Genomic DNA, 20,282 nt, shown 5'->3' on the forward strand with positions numbered 1-20,282 from the left:
CGGAGCCGCGTGTGTATGAGATGTAAGGAGCAGAGCCGCGCATGTACGAGTGTGCGGAGCGGAGCCGCGAGTGTACGAGGTGTACAGAGCAGAGTCACACGTGTATGAGGGGTACGGAGCAGAGCTGCGCATGTACGAGGTGTACGGAGCAGAGCCGCGCATGTACGAGTGTGCGGAGCGGAGCCACGCGTGTACGAGTGTGCGGAGCGGAGCCGCGAGTGTACGAGGTGTACGGAGCAGAGACGCGCGTGTACGAGTGTGCGGAGCCGCGGGTGTACGAAGTGTACAGAGCAGAGCCGCGCGTGTACGAGTGTGCGGAGCGGAGCCGCGTGTGTACGAGATGTAAGGTGCAGAGCTGCGCGTGTATGAGTGTGCGGAGCGGAGCCGCGAGTGTACGAGGTGTTCGGAGCAGTCACACGTGTATGAGGTGTACGGTGCAGAGCCGCGCGTGTACGAGGTGTACGGAGCAGAGCCGCGCGTGTACGAGTGTGCGAAGCGGAGCCGCCCATGTACGAGTGTGCGGAGCGGAGCCACGCGTGTACGAGGTGTACAGAGCAGAGCCGCACGTGTACGAGGTGTACAGAGCAGAGCAGCGAGTGTACGACGTGTAAGGAGCGGACCCACGCGTGTACGAGGTGTACAGAGCAGAGCAGCGCATGTACGACGTGTAAGGAGCGGAGCCACGCGTGTACGAGATGGAGCGAAACCGTGCGTGTATGAGGTGTGCGGAGCAGAGTCGCGCATTTACAAGGTGAGCAGAGCAGCGCGTGTACGAGGTGTACGGAGCGGAACCGCACGTCTACGATGTGTGCGGAGCGGAGTGGAGCCGCACGTGTACAAGTTGTACGGAGAGACGCCGCCAAGTACGAGGTGTACGGAGCAAAACTGCGCAAGTACGAGGTGTACGGAGCGTAGACGTGCGTGTACAAGGTGTGCAGAGCAGCGCGTGTACGAGTGTTCAGAGTGGAGCGGAGCCGCGCATGTACGAGGTGTACGGAGTGGAGCCACGCTTGTATGAAGAGTACGGACCGGAGCCACGCGTTTACGAAGTGTACGGAGCAGAGCCGCGCGTGTTCGAGGTGTACAGAGCGGAGCCGCGCGTGTACGAGTGTGCGGAGCGGAGTCGCGTGTGTACGAGGTGTACGGAGCAGAGTCACGCGTGTACAAAGCAGAGCTGCACGTGTACGAGGTGTACGAAGCAGAGCCGCGCGTGTACGAGTGTGTGGAGCGGAGCCGCCCGTGTACGAGGTGTACCGAGCGGAGCCGCACGTTTACGAGGTGTCTCTGCATACAGCTGAATTTTACCACCACAAAAGGACTAGGTGGACTCTGGCTAGCAACAGAAAAAAAATTATATTTTTTTTACTGTGCATACAAATCAATTTCACCCCCAAAAAATGATAAGGTGGGCTACTATAGCTTGCGCTATCACACTGGCAAATTATAAAAATATATTTTTGTGTTCTGCACTCAGCTCTGTATAACAGCTGAATTTCAATCCCACAAAATGAAAAGGTATGCTAGTCTTTATTAAAGCCATAAAAAATAAATAAAAAGTTGAATAAAATGTAACACTAAAGCCAAGTTCACACAACATGAAGACTGCATTTTTTTATGTTCGCACCATACAACAAAATAACAATCTTATTATTGTGTGTTTGCTGAGTTTCTTTTGAGTTTTCCCCCTTAAAATGTGTTTTGGTGAAGCTGTGAATCTACATTTTTAATACTACAGAAAAACTTAGATTTTTGAGCTTAAAAATGTTTTTTTTTTTTTACAGGCTCCACAGAGGCTTATATATATATATAATAAAATGCATGAAATCCGCACAGTTCAGCAGCGTCTTTAGACTCACTGCAGGCGTAGATTTCATTAAATCACATCCACTGCACTTGCACATTTAGGCCGTGTTCAGATGTAGCATAAGTGCTGTGTTTTTTCAGCTGCTTTTTTGGAACAGTCATTTTGCAGCATTTAAATGGCCAAGAAAAGTGAATGTGATTTCATGAAAACGGCTCTGTGGTCTAAAGACGCTGCTGATCTGTACGGCTATGGTTTATTTTACGTCTAGAGGCTTCTATGTGGAGCCTAAAAAGAGAGAAAACGCAGGTAAAAAGACTGCAGTTACCTTAAGTGCAGAATCAAAGCTATTCTGTATTATAACAAAAAATGAACAATGCGGCTTCACATCTGCACCAAAAAACATCAAATAAGGGGGAAAAGGCATAAAAAATGCAGCAAGTACGCAATAATCAGAGAAGATTGTTATTGTGTAGTTTGGTGTGGACATCTGCAGAAAACAAAAAAAAAATACAGTATTTATTCAACATGTGAACACGGCCTTGCAGACACAAAAAAGCCAATGTCAAATAGTGAAGCTACATAAAGATGAGAAAGTGGAATGGACAGAAAATAAATCCATAGATCCCAAGTGAAAGAAGCACGACGCACAGATGACACCATGCCAGCTTCATCAAAAGTCACGCCGGATGAGGTAAGGTTAGTAGTGACGCATGGGCGTGTTCTCTTAATCCTCTCACAGAGCACGCTCAGGTGCTGCCTGAGTATTTTCGGCATCTATGCTCGAGCCGCCGCGGCTGCATGTGTCGCGGCTGTTAGACAGCTGTGACACATGCAGGGATTGCATGTTTGTTAGGCAATCCCTGCATGTGTCACAGCTGTCTAACAGCCCCAGCGGCCCGAGCATAGATACCGAGCACGCCGAAAATACTCGGGCAGCACCCGAGCGTGCTCGGTGAAAGGGTAAACCGAGCATGCTCGTGCAACACTATAGGTAAGAGATTCGTGGCCTCCTGTCCAGCGTCCCAAGAATTGATCCTCTCAGCTCTAGTTCCAACTGTCCCGGATACGGTGAACAGCCCCGTATAAATAAACTAGCTACTGTGAGCGAAATACGCTCTCTTCTATGCCTTCCGAACTCCAAATTAATAAGATTTGTTTTACGAGCGCTCAGGAAATCAATACAGCACAGCCTTGTATGGTGTACTAGAAAAGACTTCTGCTTTATTAGCACATGTGGCACTTTAAATAGGGTCAGAGACAAAGGAAGAGTTCCCTCTGACCTATGAACCAATAGTAACCTTAAGGGAGTGAATAGTAATGTGAAACCTCACTGCCCATCAGTGTTACCTGATGACCATTACCTAAGAGTGAAAACAAAATGGATACCACAGAGAAACAAGATGGATTCTTTTCTCTCACACTACTGAATCCGTTCTACACCCGGGTGGCGAGCATCTTTATTGGTATATATTCTCCCATGCTGGTATGTGCTGCCCCCCTCCTGGTATTTGTGCTGCCCCCATCATCCTATACTGGGATGCATGGCACCTCTCACCCCCCAATCCTGGTATGCGTGGCCCCTCTCATCCCCCAATGCTGGTATGTGTGGCCCCCTCATCCCCCAATCCTGGCATGCATGGTACCCCTCATCCCCCAATCCTGGTATGCGTGGCCCCCCTCATTGCCCAATGCTGGTATGCGTGGCACCCCTCATCCCCAATCCTGGTATGCATGGCACCCCTCATCCCCCAATCCTGGTATGTATGGCATCCGTCATCCTCTAATCCTGGTATGCATAGGGCCCCTCATCCCCCAATCCTGGTATGGATGGGGCCCCTCACCCCCCAATCCTGGTATGTATGGGCCCCTTACCCCCCATCCTGGTATGTATGGCATCCCTCATCCCCCAATCCTGGTATGCATGGCGTCCCTCATCCCCCAATCCTGGTATGCATGGCGTCCCTCATCCCCCAATCCTGGTATGCATGGCGTCCCTCATCCCTCAATCCTGGTATGCATGGCGTCCCTCATCCCCCAATCCTGGTATGCATGGCGTCCCTCACCCCCCAATACTGGTATGCATGGCGTCCCTCACCCCCCAATCCTGGTATGTGTGGCCCCCTCATCTCTTTCACGCTGCACACACATACAAAAAAATAAACACTTATACTCACCTTTCTTCCCTGTGCTCCAGCGCTGCTGTGTCCTGCTCTGCCGGGGGAGGAGGGCGGCGCCGGAGTACGTGCGTGCCCATACCGCGCTGTCCGGCGCCACTTTGCTGAAGAGACACTGCAAATGTGTCTTCAGTAAAATGGCGCTGGATAGCGCTATGCGCATGCGCCGATCCGACGCCTCACTCCTGCCCCGGTCTCCAGCAAAGAGAGAGGCGCCGCGACAACGCTCCTCCCGGTCAGGTAAGTATATAAGTATGCATTCAGTGTCTAGGCATACCGCGATCTCCGGCGCCATACACTGCTCTTACCTGTAACGGCTCCATGCGTTCTTCTGTCTAGAGCCAGACTGCGCGTCGCACATGCGCAGTCTATCGAGGCTTCAGACTGAGGGACGCTTAACTGATTATATTATAGATATAATTATAACACTGTTTATCAATGTACTATATTTTGTTGCTGTGGTGCTCTTTCAGTCATATTTTGATTTCTTTTTTTTATCTGCAGCATGTGGTCTGAAGAGCGGCAGGCACTATCTAGTACCGTCCTCTCGTGTGGTCTGAGGCACGGCAGGCACAATCTAGTACCGTCCTCCCGTGCAGTCTGAGGCACGGAAGGCACAATCTAGTACCGTCCTCCCGTGTGGTCTGAAGAGCGGCAGGCACTATCTAGTACAGTCCTCCCGTGTGGTCTGAAGAGCGGCAGGCACAATCTAGTACAGTCCTCCCGTGTGGTCTGAAGAGCGGCAGGCACAATCTAGTACCGTCCTCTCGTGTGGTCTGAGGCACGGCAGGCACTATCTAGTACCGTCCTCCCGTGCGGTCTGAGGCACGGCAGGCACAATCTAGTACCGTCCTCCCGTGCGGTCTGAAGAGCGGCAGGCACTATCTAGTACCGTCCTCCCGTGCGGTCTGAGGCACGGCAGGCACTATCTAGTACCGTCCTCCCGTGCGGTCTGAGGCACGGCAGGCACAATCTAGTACCGTCCTCTCGTGTGGTCTGAGGCACGGCAGGCACAATCTAGTACCGTCCGACTTCTTTACAGCACTCTAGGGCATACAGGTGGTGGTCATACTTTATATGGGGAAAAACAGGTGACAGGTTCCCTTAAGGCTGTGTGCCCACGATGCATTTTTTAAGCAAAAACGCTGCAGAAACGCTTAAAAAACACATGGTAGAAGGCCTGCCATGTTCCCCAATGATAATCCGCATGTGCTGTGCACATGCTGCGGAAATTTCCGCTGCGGATTATCATTGCGGAAAAAACCACAGCACTACCAATTATTTTGCGGAAGTGCTGCATTTTCGCCGCCATTGACTTGCATTAGATCGCATGGATTACGCATCACTGTATATGTAGATGCGCATTCCATGCGTTCTAGTGTGCGGATGGTACCCAGGTATAGAGGAGAGGAGACCGTCCTCCGGACCAGGGTACCATAGAAAACTGCAAAGAAAAAAAAAATAAAAAAATAAAAAATAAATATATACTTACCTTCTGGCGGCCACCCGCTGCACTCCTCCTCTCATGCCGGCAGTTCGCGATGTACTGAAGGACCTGCGCTGACATTATAGTCATGTGACAGGTCACGCGACGCTGACGTCGGCAGGTCCTTCAGTGTATCGCTGCTGGCAAGGGAGAACGGAGGGAAAGCAGGACACCGGGGGCCATCAGAGGGTAATTATATATTTATTTTTTACCATTCTTTCGGTCACACTATATAAATCCATGCCGGTTGCATGGATTTATTTAGTGTGACCAAGTTGTCAAACACTTTCCAAGTGATGCTAAAATCGCTTGGAAAGCGCTTGACAACCCGCATGCGGAAATGCAAGTGAATAACCCTTCACTTCCGCTTGTCAATGGCAGCAAAACGCATGCACAATCCGCATGTACAATCCACATGTACAATCCGCATTGTGATGCAGCAGGCATCTCTTTAAAGGTTCAGTGTGTGTTTTGACGGACCACGTACCTCCCTCAGCTGACTGATCACATGACTGTGACATCACACAGGTCCTTTTGCACAACAGAAGGTCTGGACATGTGACTGTGAGATAAGCACAGGTCCTGTGGCTGTTTCTATAGGATATAAAAACCCTGGTAATTTGAGACAGAAGTGTGCAGGGGTGCAAGGGGTGTGATAGACCTGAGGCCTGTTAACTGTTACCCGTGTGTGTGGCACCGTGTGAGGCCTGGTGAGGCCTGATGAAGCTTGGTGGACTCCTGGAGGGTGAAGCCTGGATCCTTGTGTGTGTAAGTGATGCCAGTAAGCCTTGGAGAGCCAGAGGCTTTGGAGGATAAGCGTCCTGGAGGGCAGAGCCTGGATCTGTGTGTGTGAGAGATGCCAGTGGCCTTGGAGGGGATAAGGGCTGGAGACCACGTGTGGTAAGCTGTAGAGCCACAGCGGTGGTGGAACCAAATGGACTGAAGCAGCTAAAACCTGACAAAGGTAATACACTTTGTTATATGGACATTGCTATAGTATTACCTTGCTGAAGGCTGTATCTGGAGCCAAGTGGGCCTGTCTGCCACTTGGGCTTGTGGACATTATATGTGTGAACTGCGGTTTATGAAGTATAATAAACTGCTGAAGTGTGAAAACCGGAAAGACATTGCTGGTGTGCATTAATTGACGCGCTGCAGCGAGTATTCCCCAGGATGATGACTAGCGCTGCCTTACAGCATGCACGATCCGCATGCACGATCCGCATGGACAATCCGCATGGACGATCCGCATGGACGATCCGCATGGACGATCCGCATGGACGATCCGCATGCACAATCCGCATGCATTTTTTTCTGCCAGGGAGTTGCAGAAACTCTCAGGATAAAATCCTGAGCATTTCTGCATCGTGGGCACACAGCCTAAATCAGGTTTTCATCTATGCAGCTTGTACAAGTGAACTTCATTGTTTCAAAGGTGGGTTACCTGTCTAAGCCATGTTATTACAGTACCTTTTATATGGTTTACACAGGTGCATCATGGGCTTTTCCTGCCCTATGAGTAAAATGAAAGGCTAAAATACAATGTGGAAACTTAATCAGAGAAATGTTTTATTTACATTCAGAACAAGTTTAAAAGAAACAAAATAACCATTACCACAGAAATCTCAAACGTTTAATTGTAGAAATATTATAGAAATAACATTTTACCATTATGTATAGAAATAATTCTAATTTTATAAAAGTGCATTTATGGGAGGATTGTGGGTAAGGTCTTTGGCTTTGCCCCGACCCCTCGGCCGGCCTCCGGTGTCTGATGTTTCAGCGTCCTGGAACTGAGATCATGATGCTGCTTTGGATAGCAAATCAATAGCCTTGAAAAACCCAGGAATAAGGGAAGGGGGTCTTTAGGGAAATTGGTCTCGAAAACAAGGCAGCATGGAAAAATCTATTTTGTGGCTGTAGTCGACAACATCTCAGACCCAAGCGTTGTTGACTACCGAGAGCCACTCATCCTGGAACCAAAGGAGATGGCCATCCACCCTGAGAAACATCCCAGGTGGGAATCTTCAGGATCCGGGCCTGGCAGACCAGCGCTGGTGGGTTCGTTGATGCCAGGAGGGGGCTAGCCTAAAGGAAGGTCTCTTCTTTTCCTGGTGGGCCGGAGTGTTGTCCTTTTGGTTGCTTTTCTACACTGAAAATTTCCGAAAGGACCATAACTGGACTGTGCGTCTCTTGGGAGGAGGGCATTTGGCCCTCTGTTGCAGAAACAAAATACTCTTACCCCCCCATGGCATTAGAGATCATCTTATCTAGTTCTTCGAACAAGGCAGGAGCCCTGGAAGGTGAGGCTGGTGGACTTTTTGGAAGCTGAATACAAGTTCCATGATTTCAGCTATGAGGCCATGGGGATGGTGATGTTGCCGGCTGCCAGGGCTGAATAGGGGGCTGCAGGGGGGCGGGCACACTCTCCTTATGGGGTCTCTGGGGGGATATAATGTTTGCAGGGGGCCATCTGCTGGGACGCCCCCCCCCCACAAGCGTGCATCATCCGCCCCCCCCCACAAGCGTGCATCGTCCGCCCCCCCCCCCCCCACAAGCGTATCGTCCGCCCCCCCCCCCCCCACAAGCGTGCATCGTCCGCCCCCCCCCCACAAGCGTGCATCGTCCGCCCCCCCCCCACACAAGCGTGCATCGTCCGCCCCCCCCCCACACAAGCGTGCATCGTCCGCCCCCCCCACAAGCGTGCATCGTCCGCCCCCCCCACAAGCGTGCATCGTCCGCCCCCCCCACAAGCGTGCATCGTCTGCCCCCCCACAAGCGTGCATCGTCTGCCCCCCCACAAGCGTGCATCGTCTGCCCCCCCACAAGCGTACATCGTCTGCCCCCCCACAAGCGTGCATCGTCTGCCCCCCCACAAGCGTGCATCGTCTGCCCCCCCACAAGCGTGCATCGTCTGCCCCCCCACAAGCGTGCATCGTCTGCCCCCCCACAAGCGTGCATCGTCTGCCCCCCCACAAGCGTGCATCGTCTGCCCCCCCACAAGCGTGCATCGTCTGCCCCCCCACAAGCGTGCATCGTCTGCCCCCCCACAAGCGTGCATCGTCTGCCCCCCCACAAGCGTGCATCATCTGCCCCCCCACAAGCGTGCATCATCTGCCCCCCCACAAGCATGCATCATCCACCCCAGAATACCTCCAGAGCCCGCAGCATGCCCTCAGTATCCCCACAGAGCACCCAGAGCCCGCAGCATGCACCCATAGCCCCCACAAGCCTGCAGCATCCCTCCAGAGCAACCACCAGCCCACAGCATGCCCCCACCAGAGCCATAGACATGCCCCCACATGCGTGCATCATCAGCCCACCCCAGAGCCCCCACGAGCAAGCAGCATGCCCCCAGCGTCCCCACAAACCCGCAGCATTCCTCCAGAGCCACCACCAGCCCGCAGCATGCCCACACAGCCCCCACCAGAGCAATAGACATGCCACCACAGCCCGCAGCATGCCCCCAGCATCCCCACCAGCCCGCAGCATCCCTCCAGAGCCACCACCAGCCCGTAGCATGCCCATAGAGCCCCCACCATGCCCTCAGCATCCCCACCAGCCCGCAGCATCCCCGCAGAGCCACCACCAGCCCGCAGCATCCCCCCAGAGCCACCACGAGCCCGCAGCATCCCACCAGCCCGCAGCATGCCTAGACAGCCCCCACTAGAGCAATAGACATGCCACCACAGCCCGCAGCATCCCCCCAGAGCCACCACCAGCCCGCAGCATCCCCCCAGAGCCACCACGAGCCAGCAGCATCCCTCCAGAGCCCCCACCAGTCCGCAGCATGCCCCCACAAGCCCGCAGCATTCCTCCAGAGCCACCACCAGCCCGTAGCATGCCCACGGAGCTCCCAGAGCCCCCACACGCGTGCATCATCCCCCCCCCCAGAGCCCCCCCAAGCGTGCATCATCCGCCCCCCCCAAGCGTGCATCATCCGCCCCCCCAAGCGTGCATAATCCGCCCCCCCCAAGCGTGCATAATCCGCCCCCCCCAAGCGTGCATAATCCGCCCCCCCCCAAGCGTGCATAATCCGCCCCCCCCAAGCGTGCATAATCCGCCCCCCCCCAAGCGTGCATAATCCGCCCCCCCCCAAGCGTGCATCATCCGCCCCCCCCCCCAAGCGTGCATCATCCGCCCCCCCCCCAGCGTGCATCATCCGCCCCCCCCCCACAAGCATGCATCATCCGCCCCCCCCCCACAAGCATGCATCATCCGCCCCCCCCCCACAAGCGTGCATCATCCGCCCCCCCCCCCCACAAGCGTGCATCATCCGCCCCCCCCCCAAGCGTGCATCATCCGCCCCCCCCAAGCGTGCATCATCCGCCCCCCCAAGCGTGCATCATCCGCCCCCCCCAAGCGTGCATCATCCGCCCCCCCCAAGCGTGCATCATCCGCCCCCCCCAAGCGTGCATCATCCGCCCCCCCCAAGCGTGCATCATCCGCCCCCCCCAAGCGTGCATCATCCGCCCCCCCCAAGCGTGCATCATCCGCCCCCCCACAAGCGTGCATCATCCGCCCCCCCCCCACAAGCGTGCATCATCCGCCCCCCCCCACAAGCGTGCATCATCCGCCCCCCCCACAAGCGTGCATCACCAAGCCCGCAGCATCCCCCCCAGAATACCTCCAGAGCCCGCAGCATGCACCCAGAGCCCCCACAAGCCTGCAGCTTCCCTCCAGAGCAACCACCAGCCCGCAGCATGCCCCCACCAGAGCCATAGACATGCCACCACAGCCCGCAGCATCCCCCCAGAGCCCCCACATGCGTGCATCATCCCCCCCAGAGCCCCCACAAGCGTGCATCATCCGCCCCCCCCACAAGCGTGCATCATCCACCCCCCCCACAAGCGTGCATCACCAAGCCCGCAGCATCCCCCCCCAGAATACCTCCAGAGCCTGCAGCATGCCCTCAGCATCCCCACAAAGCACTCAGAGCCCGCAGCATGCACCCAGAGCCCCCACAAGCCTGCAGCATCCCTCCAGAGCAACCACCAGCCCGCAGCATGCCTCCACCAGAGCCATAGACATGCCACCACAGCCCGCAGCATCCCCCCAGAGCCCCCACATGCGTGCATCATCCGACCCCCCCCCCCCCAGAGCCCCCACACGGGTGCATCATCCCCCCCGCAGATTACCTCCAGAGCCCGCAACATGCTCCCACAGAACCCGCACCAGCCCCATAGAGCACCCACGAGCCCGCAGCATGCCCCCAGAGCCACAAGCCCACAGCATGCCCCCACAGAGCCACCACGAGCCCGCAGCATCCCTCCAGAGCCCCCACCAGCCAGCAGCATGCCCGCAGCATCCCTCCAGAGCCCCCACAAGCCCGCAGCATCCCTCCAGAGCCACCACCAGCCCGCAGCATCCCTCCAGAGCCACCACCAGCCCGCAGCATGCCCACAGAGCCCCCGCCAGAGCCATAGACATGCCACCACAGCCCGTAGCATCCCCACAGAGCTCCCAGAGCCCCCACACGCGTGCATCATCAGCCCACAGCATGCCCCCACCATCCCCCACAGACCCGCAGCATCCCTCCAGAGCCACCACCAGCTCGTAGCATGCCCACAGAGCCCCCACCAGAGACATAGACATGCCACCACAGCCGGCAGCATCCCCACAGAGCTCCCAGAGCCCCCACACGCGTGCATCATCATCAATCGTCATCATCCCAGACCACCCAAAGCCCGCAGCACCCCCCCAGAGCCCAGCACTGACCTCCTCCTGAAGCGTCACCGTATCACTTTCTGCATGAATCTATGGCGTCTGGTGCTAAACTAGAACACGCCCATAATGCAGTCAGGACACGCCCACGGAAACGACGTCATACCTGGAAGGAGCCCATACATTCTAGCGTTTACCAGGGAGGAGGCTGCAGAGCGAGTGGTTGGTGGTGAAGCTGCTGAGTATTGGGGAGACATGGCGGATGACTGCGCACCCCACACTGAGCTCCCGGGGGGCAGTCTCAGTCCGGGGGGGGCACCCTGGCTTCCTGTGGATGTGGTTAGTCCCCTGCACTATAGAGAGCGGCACATAGACTGCTGTAGAGCAGCAATGGTCGGTGACGGGTCAGAGCCGGGGATTACAGGGGGCCGCAGCCTCTCACCTGTCAGCAGTTGGACTATAAACCAGGTTTCCAGTCACTGACAGTATGGCTGGAGCTCTGCCCATTATGCACTGTTAGAACTTGGCGATGTCTGCCATGTTTGGAGGTTCCTGGATTCTGTATTTTTCTGCACAGGGTTTGTCCATGAGAAAAAGGAACACAGAGCGCCAGTCCTGGCCACAGGTTGTGTCTGGTACTACAGCTCCGGTCTAGTGACGTGACAGGTGCTGTGCCCAGGGGTGGCGCTGTAATACAACAGCTCTGACTTTCTACTCTGGGACAACTTCTGTAAGGCTGAATTCACACATCTGTGCTCCACGGACCGAGCTCAGACCTGACAACCGCTGGGTCACCAGTGCTGATCTGTGATTACCTCCTAGGAATAGATGAGGCACTGATCAGGTCCGGAGAGCCGGGCCGGGTCCTCGGATCCCACCACGGATGTGTGAATTCCTCCTTAAGTTAATATCTTAGTGTTAGAGTTCTCCTTTAGAATTTGTGTTCACATGAGAGTAATTTATTATAGTTTATTGTGTAACTTTCGAAAAACGTATCGATTACTAATCCTGAGTTACAGCCAGTGATAGTCTAGAGCTGCGTTCAGAGATCTGCAGGCTTCTGAGCTGAAATCTCCCAGCAGTCCTTGCTGCGATCACTATTGTTAGCGTTGCAATGTTAAGGCTGGTGCAGATAGCAGTGTTTTCGGTCGGAGTGCGATCTGACAAAACATTGAATCGCACTGTGACCAGTGTTTGTCCAAGGAGAAAAATCGGACATGTGCACGGCCCGATAGACAGTCTGTCCGAGGACAAAAATCACTATCCTTGAGTTTCATCTAATATTCGGATCACGCTCTGCCATGCAAGTTAATGAGTCCTTGGAAAAGATCGCACTGCACTCAGATGACATCTGAGTGCAGTCCCATTTTTCACGGATTGACGTAACGAAGAAGATGGAGAATTTTTTTTTACCTACAGTACAGACCAAAAGTTTGGACACACCTTCTCATTTAAAGATTTTTCTGTATTTTCATGACTTTGAAAATTGTACATTCACACTGAATCAAAACTATGAATTACCACATGTGGAATTATATACTTAACAAGAAAGTGTGAAACAACTGAAAATATATCTTAGATTCTAGGTTCTTCAAAGTAGCCACCTTTTGCTTTGATGACTGCTTTGAACACTCTTGGCATTCTCTTGATGAGCTTCAAGAGGCAGTCACTGGAAATGGTTTTCACTTCACAGGTGTGCCCTGTCAGGTTTAATAAGTGGGATTTCTTGCCTTATAAATGGGGTTGGGACCATCAGCTGTGTTGTGCAAAAGTCAGGTGGATACACAGCTGATAGTCCTACTGAATAGACTGTTAGAATTTGTATTATGTGAAAAAAAAAGCAGCGAAGTAAAGAAAAACGAGTGGAAATCATTACTTTAAGAAATGAAGGTCAGTCAGTCCGAAAAATTGGGAAAACATTGAAAGTGTCCCCAAGTGCAGTTGCAAAAACCATCAAGCGCTACAAAGAAACTGGCTCACATGAGGACCGCCCCTGGAAAGGAAGACCAAGAGTCACCTCTGCTTCTGAGGATAAGTTTATCCGAGTCACCAGCCTCAGAAATCGCAGGTTAACAGCAGCTCAGATTAGAGACCAGGTCAATGCCACACAGAGTTCTAGCAGCAGACACATCTCTACAACAACTGTTAAGAGGAGACTTTGTGCAGCAGGCCATCATGGTAAAATAGCTGCTAGGAAACCACTGCTAAGGACAGGCAACAAGCAGAAGAGACTTGTTTGGGCTAAAGAACACAAGGAATGGACATTAGACCAGTGGAAATCTGTGCTCTGGTCTGATGAGTCCAAATTTGAGATCTTTGGTTCCAACCACCGTGTCTTTGTGCGACGCAGAAAAGGTGAACGGATGGACTCTACATGCCTGGTTCCCACCGTGAAGCATGAAGGCGGAGGTGTGATGGTGTGGGGGTGCTTTGCTGGTGACACTGTTGGGGATTTATTCAAAATTGAAGGCATCCTGTACCAGAATGGCTACCACAGCATCTTGCAGCAGCATGCTATTCCATCCGGTTTGCATTTAGTTGGACCATCATTTATTTTTCAACAGGACAATGACCCCAAACACACCTCCAGGCTGTGTAAGGGCTATTTGACCAAGAAGGAGAGTGATGGGACCTGAACCCAATCGAGATGGTTTGGGGTGAGCTGGACCGCAGAGTGAAGGCAAAAGGGCCAACAAGTGCTAAACATCTCTGGGAACTCCTTCAAGATTGTTGGAAGACCATTTCCAGTGACTACCTCTTGAAGCTCATCAAGAGAATGCCAAGAGTGTGCAAAGCAGTCATCAAAGCAAAGGTGGCTACTTTGAAGAACCTAGAATATAAGACATATTTTCAGTTGTTTCACACTTTTTTGTTAAGTATATAATTCCACATGTGTTAATTCATAGTTTTGATGCCTTCAGTGTGAATGTACAATTTTCATAGTCATGAAAATACAGAAAAATCTTTAAATGAGAAGGTGTCTCCAAACTTTTGGTCTGTACTGTATGTCTTGTATCTTGTTTTGTGTGACTTTATGTACAAATCCTGACTGACGATGGACAATTTTTGTCTAATCAGTGCTAGGAGCTCACTACATACATTTCTGTTTGTCCACCCGCTTTTTGAGGAGTGACCACAATCGAATTGAGATCTGGAGAGTTTACTGGCCATGAACCCAAAATGTTAATGTTACCCAGACACTTAGTTGTCACTTTTGCCTTGTGACATATTCTCCGTCATGCTCATATATGCATTGTTAATCACCAAAAATGCTCCTGCTGTGTTCTTAGGCAAAATTGTGAGTGAGCCCACTCCCTTTTGATGATGGATAACTCCACACATGACTCGTCTCGGGGTGCTTTACTGTTGGCATAACACAGGACTCAAAGTAGCACTCAGCTTTTCTTCTCCGGACATTCATTCTTCCATATGTCCCTAACAGTTTGAAGGGGGCCTTCATCAGGGAAATAACTTTACCCCAGTCCTCTGTAATCCAATCACTGTAGTTTACTGCATTTTATAATCCTGTTCTTAATCTTTTTCATGGAGAAAAGTGGTTTCTTTGCTGCCCTACTTGACACCAGCACAGCCTCCAAAATCCTTCTCCTCACGGTGTGTACAGATGCACTGACGCCTGCCTGCTGCCATTCTTGAGCAAGCTCTGCACTGGTGTTGAACCAATTCCATAGCTGAATCCTATGTAGGAAGTGATACAGGGACTTGCTGGACTTTCTTCAGAGTCCTGAAGTCTTCACAGCAAATTAACCTCCCCCTATTAAGTTATTATTTATTATAGTGCCATTTATTACATGGAGCTTTACATGTGAAAAGGGATATACATAGCAAAAAACAAGTACAATAATCTTGAACAAAAACGAATCACCGACTGGTACAGGAGGAGCGAGGACCCTGCCCGCGAGGGCTTACAGTCTTCAATGAATGGGTGAGGATACAGTAGGTGAGGGTAGAGCTGGTCGTGCAGTGGTATGATGGACCGGTGGTTACTGCAGATTGTAGGCTTGTCAGAAGAGGTGGATCTTCAGCTTCCTTTTGAAGGTTTCCACGGTTGGCAACAGTCTGATATATTGGGGTAGAGTTCTAGAGTAGGGGGATGCATGGGAGAAATCTTATGTGCAATTGTGGGAAGAGGAGATAAGAGGGGAGTAGAGAAGGAGATCTTGTGAGGATCGGAGGTTGAGTGCAGGTATGTAGCGGGACACTAAGTCACAGTTATATGGAGGAGACAGGTCGTGGATGGCTTGGTATGTCATGGTTAGGGTTTTCAACTGGAGTCTTTGGATAATGGGGAGCCAGCGAAGGGATTGACAGAGGGGAGAGGCCAGGGAATAGCGGGGGGGACAGGTGGATTAGTCGGGCAGCAGAGTACAGTTATCTAACAGGAGAAAACAAACTCCTTTGCCATGCTTGCCGATGGGGTGTGGGAAAGGTGGAATCCAACGTATGAAAGTGCAGCTGGAGACGCCATGTCAGATGGGGTGAGTCAGGTACCATTGATGCCAAGGAAGGAAAGTTTGTTAGTAATGAAAAGGTCATGGATGTAGGAAAGTTTGTTGCAGATGGAGAGAGCGTTCCATAGAGCTCCTGTTAGTGGGATTGGGGAAGCGGGGGATGGGCAATGGGTATAGGGTTAGGAAGGTTGTGGAAATTTGATAGATTGTGGATGAGAGGTAGAAGTGACTGTGGGGATGTGGTGAGGAGGGCCATGATTTGGAGAGATATCGCCAGCAGTGAGGAGCAGCAGGAGAGAGCGTGAGGTGGCTGTCTGTGTTTGGAGACAGAGGATTGTATGTTGAGGAACAGATCTGAGGAGGAGGTGAGATGGAGGGAGAGATGACCAGTTCATTACTAGGTGTAGGGATGAGAAGGGTTAGTAGAACGTGTAGGACTATAGGGGTGAGAGTGAAAACAAAGAGAAACATTTTTTACTCTGGCTGTTCAGTTATCTTCTGGTTCAATTCTGGTCTAACTCAGTGCAACACAATGTAAGGTGGCTGCCAGACAGGTCGTGGACGGGAGGTATGTGTCCCCGAAGTACCAAACTTCGGTGATGTAGGACATGGAGAAGCAGGCTCCAGAACACATAGTGCTGGGAGGGAGTTAATGGGCCCGGATTAAAGGGCCGGGTTTCAAGAGCAGCTGAAAGAGTTGGGGGGGGAAACAGCTGCTCACTTACCTCCAGTCCAGGTCTTGGAAGGCCTGATTTAAGACAGCTGCGCCTGTCTCAGTGGTGCTGTGTGTTGTGCAAGGTGAGCAAACCTTGCATGTGCTGCTCAGTCTGCTGGAGGCCGAGAAAAGCACTACATTTAAACGGCTGATGACGTGCTGTATGGACTGGTTATTTTTAGTTTTGTTCTGTTATAGCAGTGTTTCCCAAACCCCATCCTCACGGACCCCCATAGGTCATGTTTTCAGAATCTCCTTAGTATTACACAGGTGAGAGAATTCCTGATGCCTTGATGATACTTCAATCACCTGTGTAATACTAAGGAGATCCTGAAAATATGACCTGTGGGGTCTGTGAGGATGGGGTTTGGGAAACACTGCGTTATACTTTTTGTGTATCTATTGTATGGTGGCAGAAGGTGCCAAGCCCCCCCTGCTTTAGGCAGAGGGGGGAATGTGTAAGGTTGCTGCCGGACAGGTCGTGGACGGGAGGTATGTGTCATCGAAGTGCCAAGCTTTGGTGATGTAGGACCCGGAGAAGCAGGCTCCAGCACACATAGTGTAGGGAGTTAGTGGGCCCGGATTGAAGGGCCGAGTTTTACGAGCAGCTGAAAGAGCTGTTATGTTTTGTTTTCCTGGTTGGTTTATGGACATTTAATAAACCACCAGTTTGTTTTGGAGCCTGCGGACTGCATTCCTGTGTGAACCTGCGCCTACCCAAGAGCTGATCCGTCACAACACGTATATGATGCACCGCAGACTAAATTCTTAATGATCCGATAAATGGTTGATCTAGGGGCAATCTTACAAGCAGCAATGGCCTTGCCTGCAAAGCAATGATGACTGCACATGTTTCCTTGAAGGTAATCAGAAGACCATGATTTGAAGCACCAGCCTGCTCTTGTAATTCAGTAAGCATGACTGTGGAAATGGGGGTTTTGTGGTTAAGTAATTTCCTTGGGAAAAAATTAATATGCTTTTTTTTTTTTTTTTTAACAATTCATCTGATCATTCTTCATAACAATCTACAGTTAATGCAAATTGACACTATAAAAGCTGAAGCAGCAAACTTTATGAAAGCCAGAATGTGTTTCAGTCTCCAAACTTGCCGACTGTGTATTATTGTGTTACCTCTTTTGTATATTATTGTCACCTCTTATCTTGTGTATCGCTTCTCTTTTCAGTTTGTTAGCCACATGCTGCCAGGCGAGAGCTTGTGGTCACAATCATGCGGCTGGTGATTCTTGATGACTATGCCCTGGCCAGCGAATGGGCAGCAAAATACATAAGTAATCGCATCGCCCAGTTCAATCCTGGACCTGACAATTACTTCACTCTTGGGCTACCCACAGGTAATGTGCCTTTTATCTATCTTTATCCAGTTTTCCACGAGTTGGTTCAAGCATTTTAGTTGTGGATTGAACTATTTTTGCACATGTGAATTACGAGAAGTCCTCAGGAGTAAGTCAGATGTGTACGGCAAAGCTTCATAGAGGAGGGAGACTCCAAGTTCACTGCTGAACATCTGCTCTCTCCATGTTTCGTTGCGATCTACCAGTGTCTCCGTAAGATTTGGCCATTCTCTACTGTTATATGCAAGAGTGTGCCAATTTTCCAAAAGAACAAGGAGATTGAGTAGCTCAACAGCCTCTTGCCACTGATCGGCAAACAAATTTGGAGAAAATAATTGGACAAAGCCTGAAGGACGCGGTAATGCAGGGCTGTGTTCTGGGGGATCGATGAAGACCTAAGAAGCATGATCTGTGCTGAACAGTATGGATGGTAATCCAAAGCCTCCATAACCAAGCTTGGCGTGGAAGGCACTCGGGAAATAGGAGTGTGAGTTGGGGGTCTCCCAGTGGTAATACAGTTGGAATCACTGCCTTATTAATACAACGGGGAACTGTTTTGATTTCAATTAACATTAAAGGGGTTGTCCGTACCCTACACTGATTTAATCCTAAATCTCTATTTAATTTAATAATCTACCGTATTTTTCGGACTATAAGACGCACTTTTTTTCCTCCAAAATTTTGGAGGAAAATGGGGGGTGCGTCTTATAGTCCGAATGGGGTGTGTGTGTGTGTGTGTATGTATATGTATATATATATATATATATATATATATATATATATATATATATATATATATATATATATATATATATATATATATATATATATATATATATATATATATATATATATATATATATATATATATATATATATATATATATCTATTGAACCCGTTCTACGCCCGGGTGGCGAGCATTTTTATTGGTATATGGTCTCCCATGTTAGTATGTGCTGCCCCCCTCCTGGTATTTGTGCTGCCCCCGCCATCCTATCCTGGAATGCGTGGCTCCCCTCATCCCCAATCCCGGTATGCGTGGCTCCCCTCATCCCCAATCCCGGTATGCGTGGCTCCCCTCATCCCCAATCCCGGTATGCGTGGCTCCCCTCATCCCTATTCTGGTATGCGTGGCTCCCCTCATCCCCAATCCCGGTATGCGTGGCTCCCCTCATCCCCAATCCCGGTATGCGTGGCTTCCCTAATCCCCCCCCCACTATACACACATCCCTAAAAAAATAAACAGTTATACTCACCTTTCTTCTCTGTACTCCAGCGCTGCAGCGTCCTGTTCTGCCGGAGGCCGGGGGAGGAGTGCGACGACAGAGCACAGCGCCGACCGGCGCCAATTTGCTGAAGACACACTGTAAATGTGTCTTCATAAAAATGGCGCCGGATAGCGCTATGCGCACGCGACGATCCAACGTCTCACTCTGCCCCCGGTCTCCGCTGAAGAGAGGCGCCGCGGCAACGCTCTTCCCGGTCAGGTAAGTATGGCGCCGGAGATCGCAGTGTGCATTCAGTGCCTGCACACAACCGCGATCTCTGACGCCATACACCTCTTACCTGTAACGGCTGGATGCGGTCTTCTGTCTGGAGCCAGACTGCGCGTCACGCATGCGCAGTCTATCGAGGCTTTGGACAGAGACCCGCATCCCCGGTTATATTATAGATTGTGGGGTGTGAGGGGAGTGGTAGCTGTGGAGGAGCGGGGCACAGGAGGCAGCGGTGCAGCCTACACTGTCCCTGCTGCTAAAGAAAATGAATATTCACTGCTCCTTAATAGCAGCACACAGTGTAGCCGCGCTGCGGCTCCTGCTGCTGCCGGAATCGCCTGTGCCCGCTGTTAAAGGGCATGAATATTCAACCTCTCTCCACGCTCATGGGCGTGGGGAGGGGGTGAATATTCATGCCTTTTAATAAGCGGGCACACGCTATAGCCCGGCAGCAGCAGGAGCCGCAGCGCGGCCAAGCTGTGTGCCGGCTATGAAGGAGAGAAGTCACTGCTCCCCGCGCACACAGACCCGGCGTGGGGAGCAGTGACTTCCGGCAGCTGATCTCTCCATGTGAGCCGCGCATGGCAGTGACGTGCGGCTCACATGGAGAGATCAGTGCGGGCAGACATGAGGAGAGAGAAGAAAGGTGAGTGTAAGTGTTTATTTTTTTTTTTTTATGTGCAGCCTGATGGGGATTAGGGGGACCATGCATATTAGGGTATGGATGAGGGGGCCATACAAAACAGGATGGGGATGAGGGGTGCCGTGCGTACCTGGATGGGGATGATGGCCACGTATAAAAGGAAGGGGGTTGGGCATATATACCAGGATAGGGGATATTGTCAGAATTGGATATTACCCCTATACCAGAAGACCCCCTCCCACTTAAAAGTGCATCATGAACAATTTTTTGCTTAATTTTTTTTTTTTTTTTTTCCCTCCTCTAAAACCTAGGTGCGTCTTATGGTCCGGTGCGTCTTATAGTCCGAAAAATAAGGTAATTGCTTTTCTAATATACTTTAATTAAAAGTTAATCTAAATTTATCTAACTGGGGTGTGTGTGTGTGTGTGTGTGTGTGTGTGTGTGTGTGTGTGTGTGTGTGTGTGTATATTTGTTTTTT

The 20,282-nt window shown here is 51.4% G+C and overlaps 1 protein-coding gene across 1 annotated transcript in view; it reads left to right on the plus strand.

The window, feature by feature from the left end:
* Positions 1 to 7,712: 7,712 nt before the first annotated feature.
* The window catches only part of LOC141218958 (ragulator complex protein LAMTOR3-like), a 53,171-nt gene continuing 40,601 nt past the window's right edge, over positions 7,713 to 20,282 (plus strand). The window contains exon 1 of the mRNA XM_073666002.1: positions 7,713 to 7,767. Within this exon, the coding sequence (XP_073522103.1) occupies positions 7,713 to 7,767 (55 nt within the window). The remainder of the gene's footprint in view (positions 7,768 to 20,282) is intronic.

Source organism: Phyllobates terribilis, unplaced genomic scaffold, assembly GCF_046119375.1.
Source record: "Phyllobates terribilis strain yellow unplaced genomic scaffold, ASM4611937v1 Scaffold_252__1_contigs__length_2834547, whole genome shotgun sequence".
Lineage (NCBI taxonomy): Eukaryota > Metazoa > Chordata > Amphibia > Anura > Dendrobatidae > Phyllobates > Phyllobates terribilis.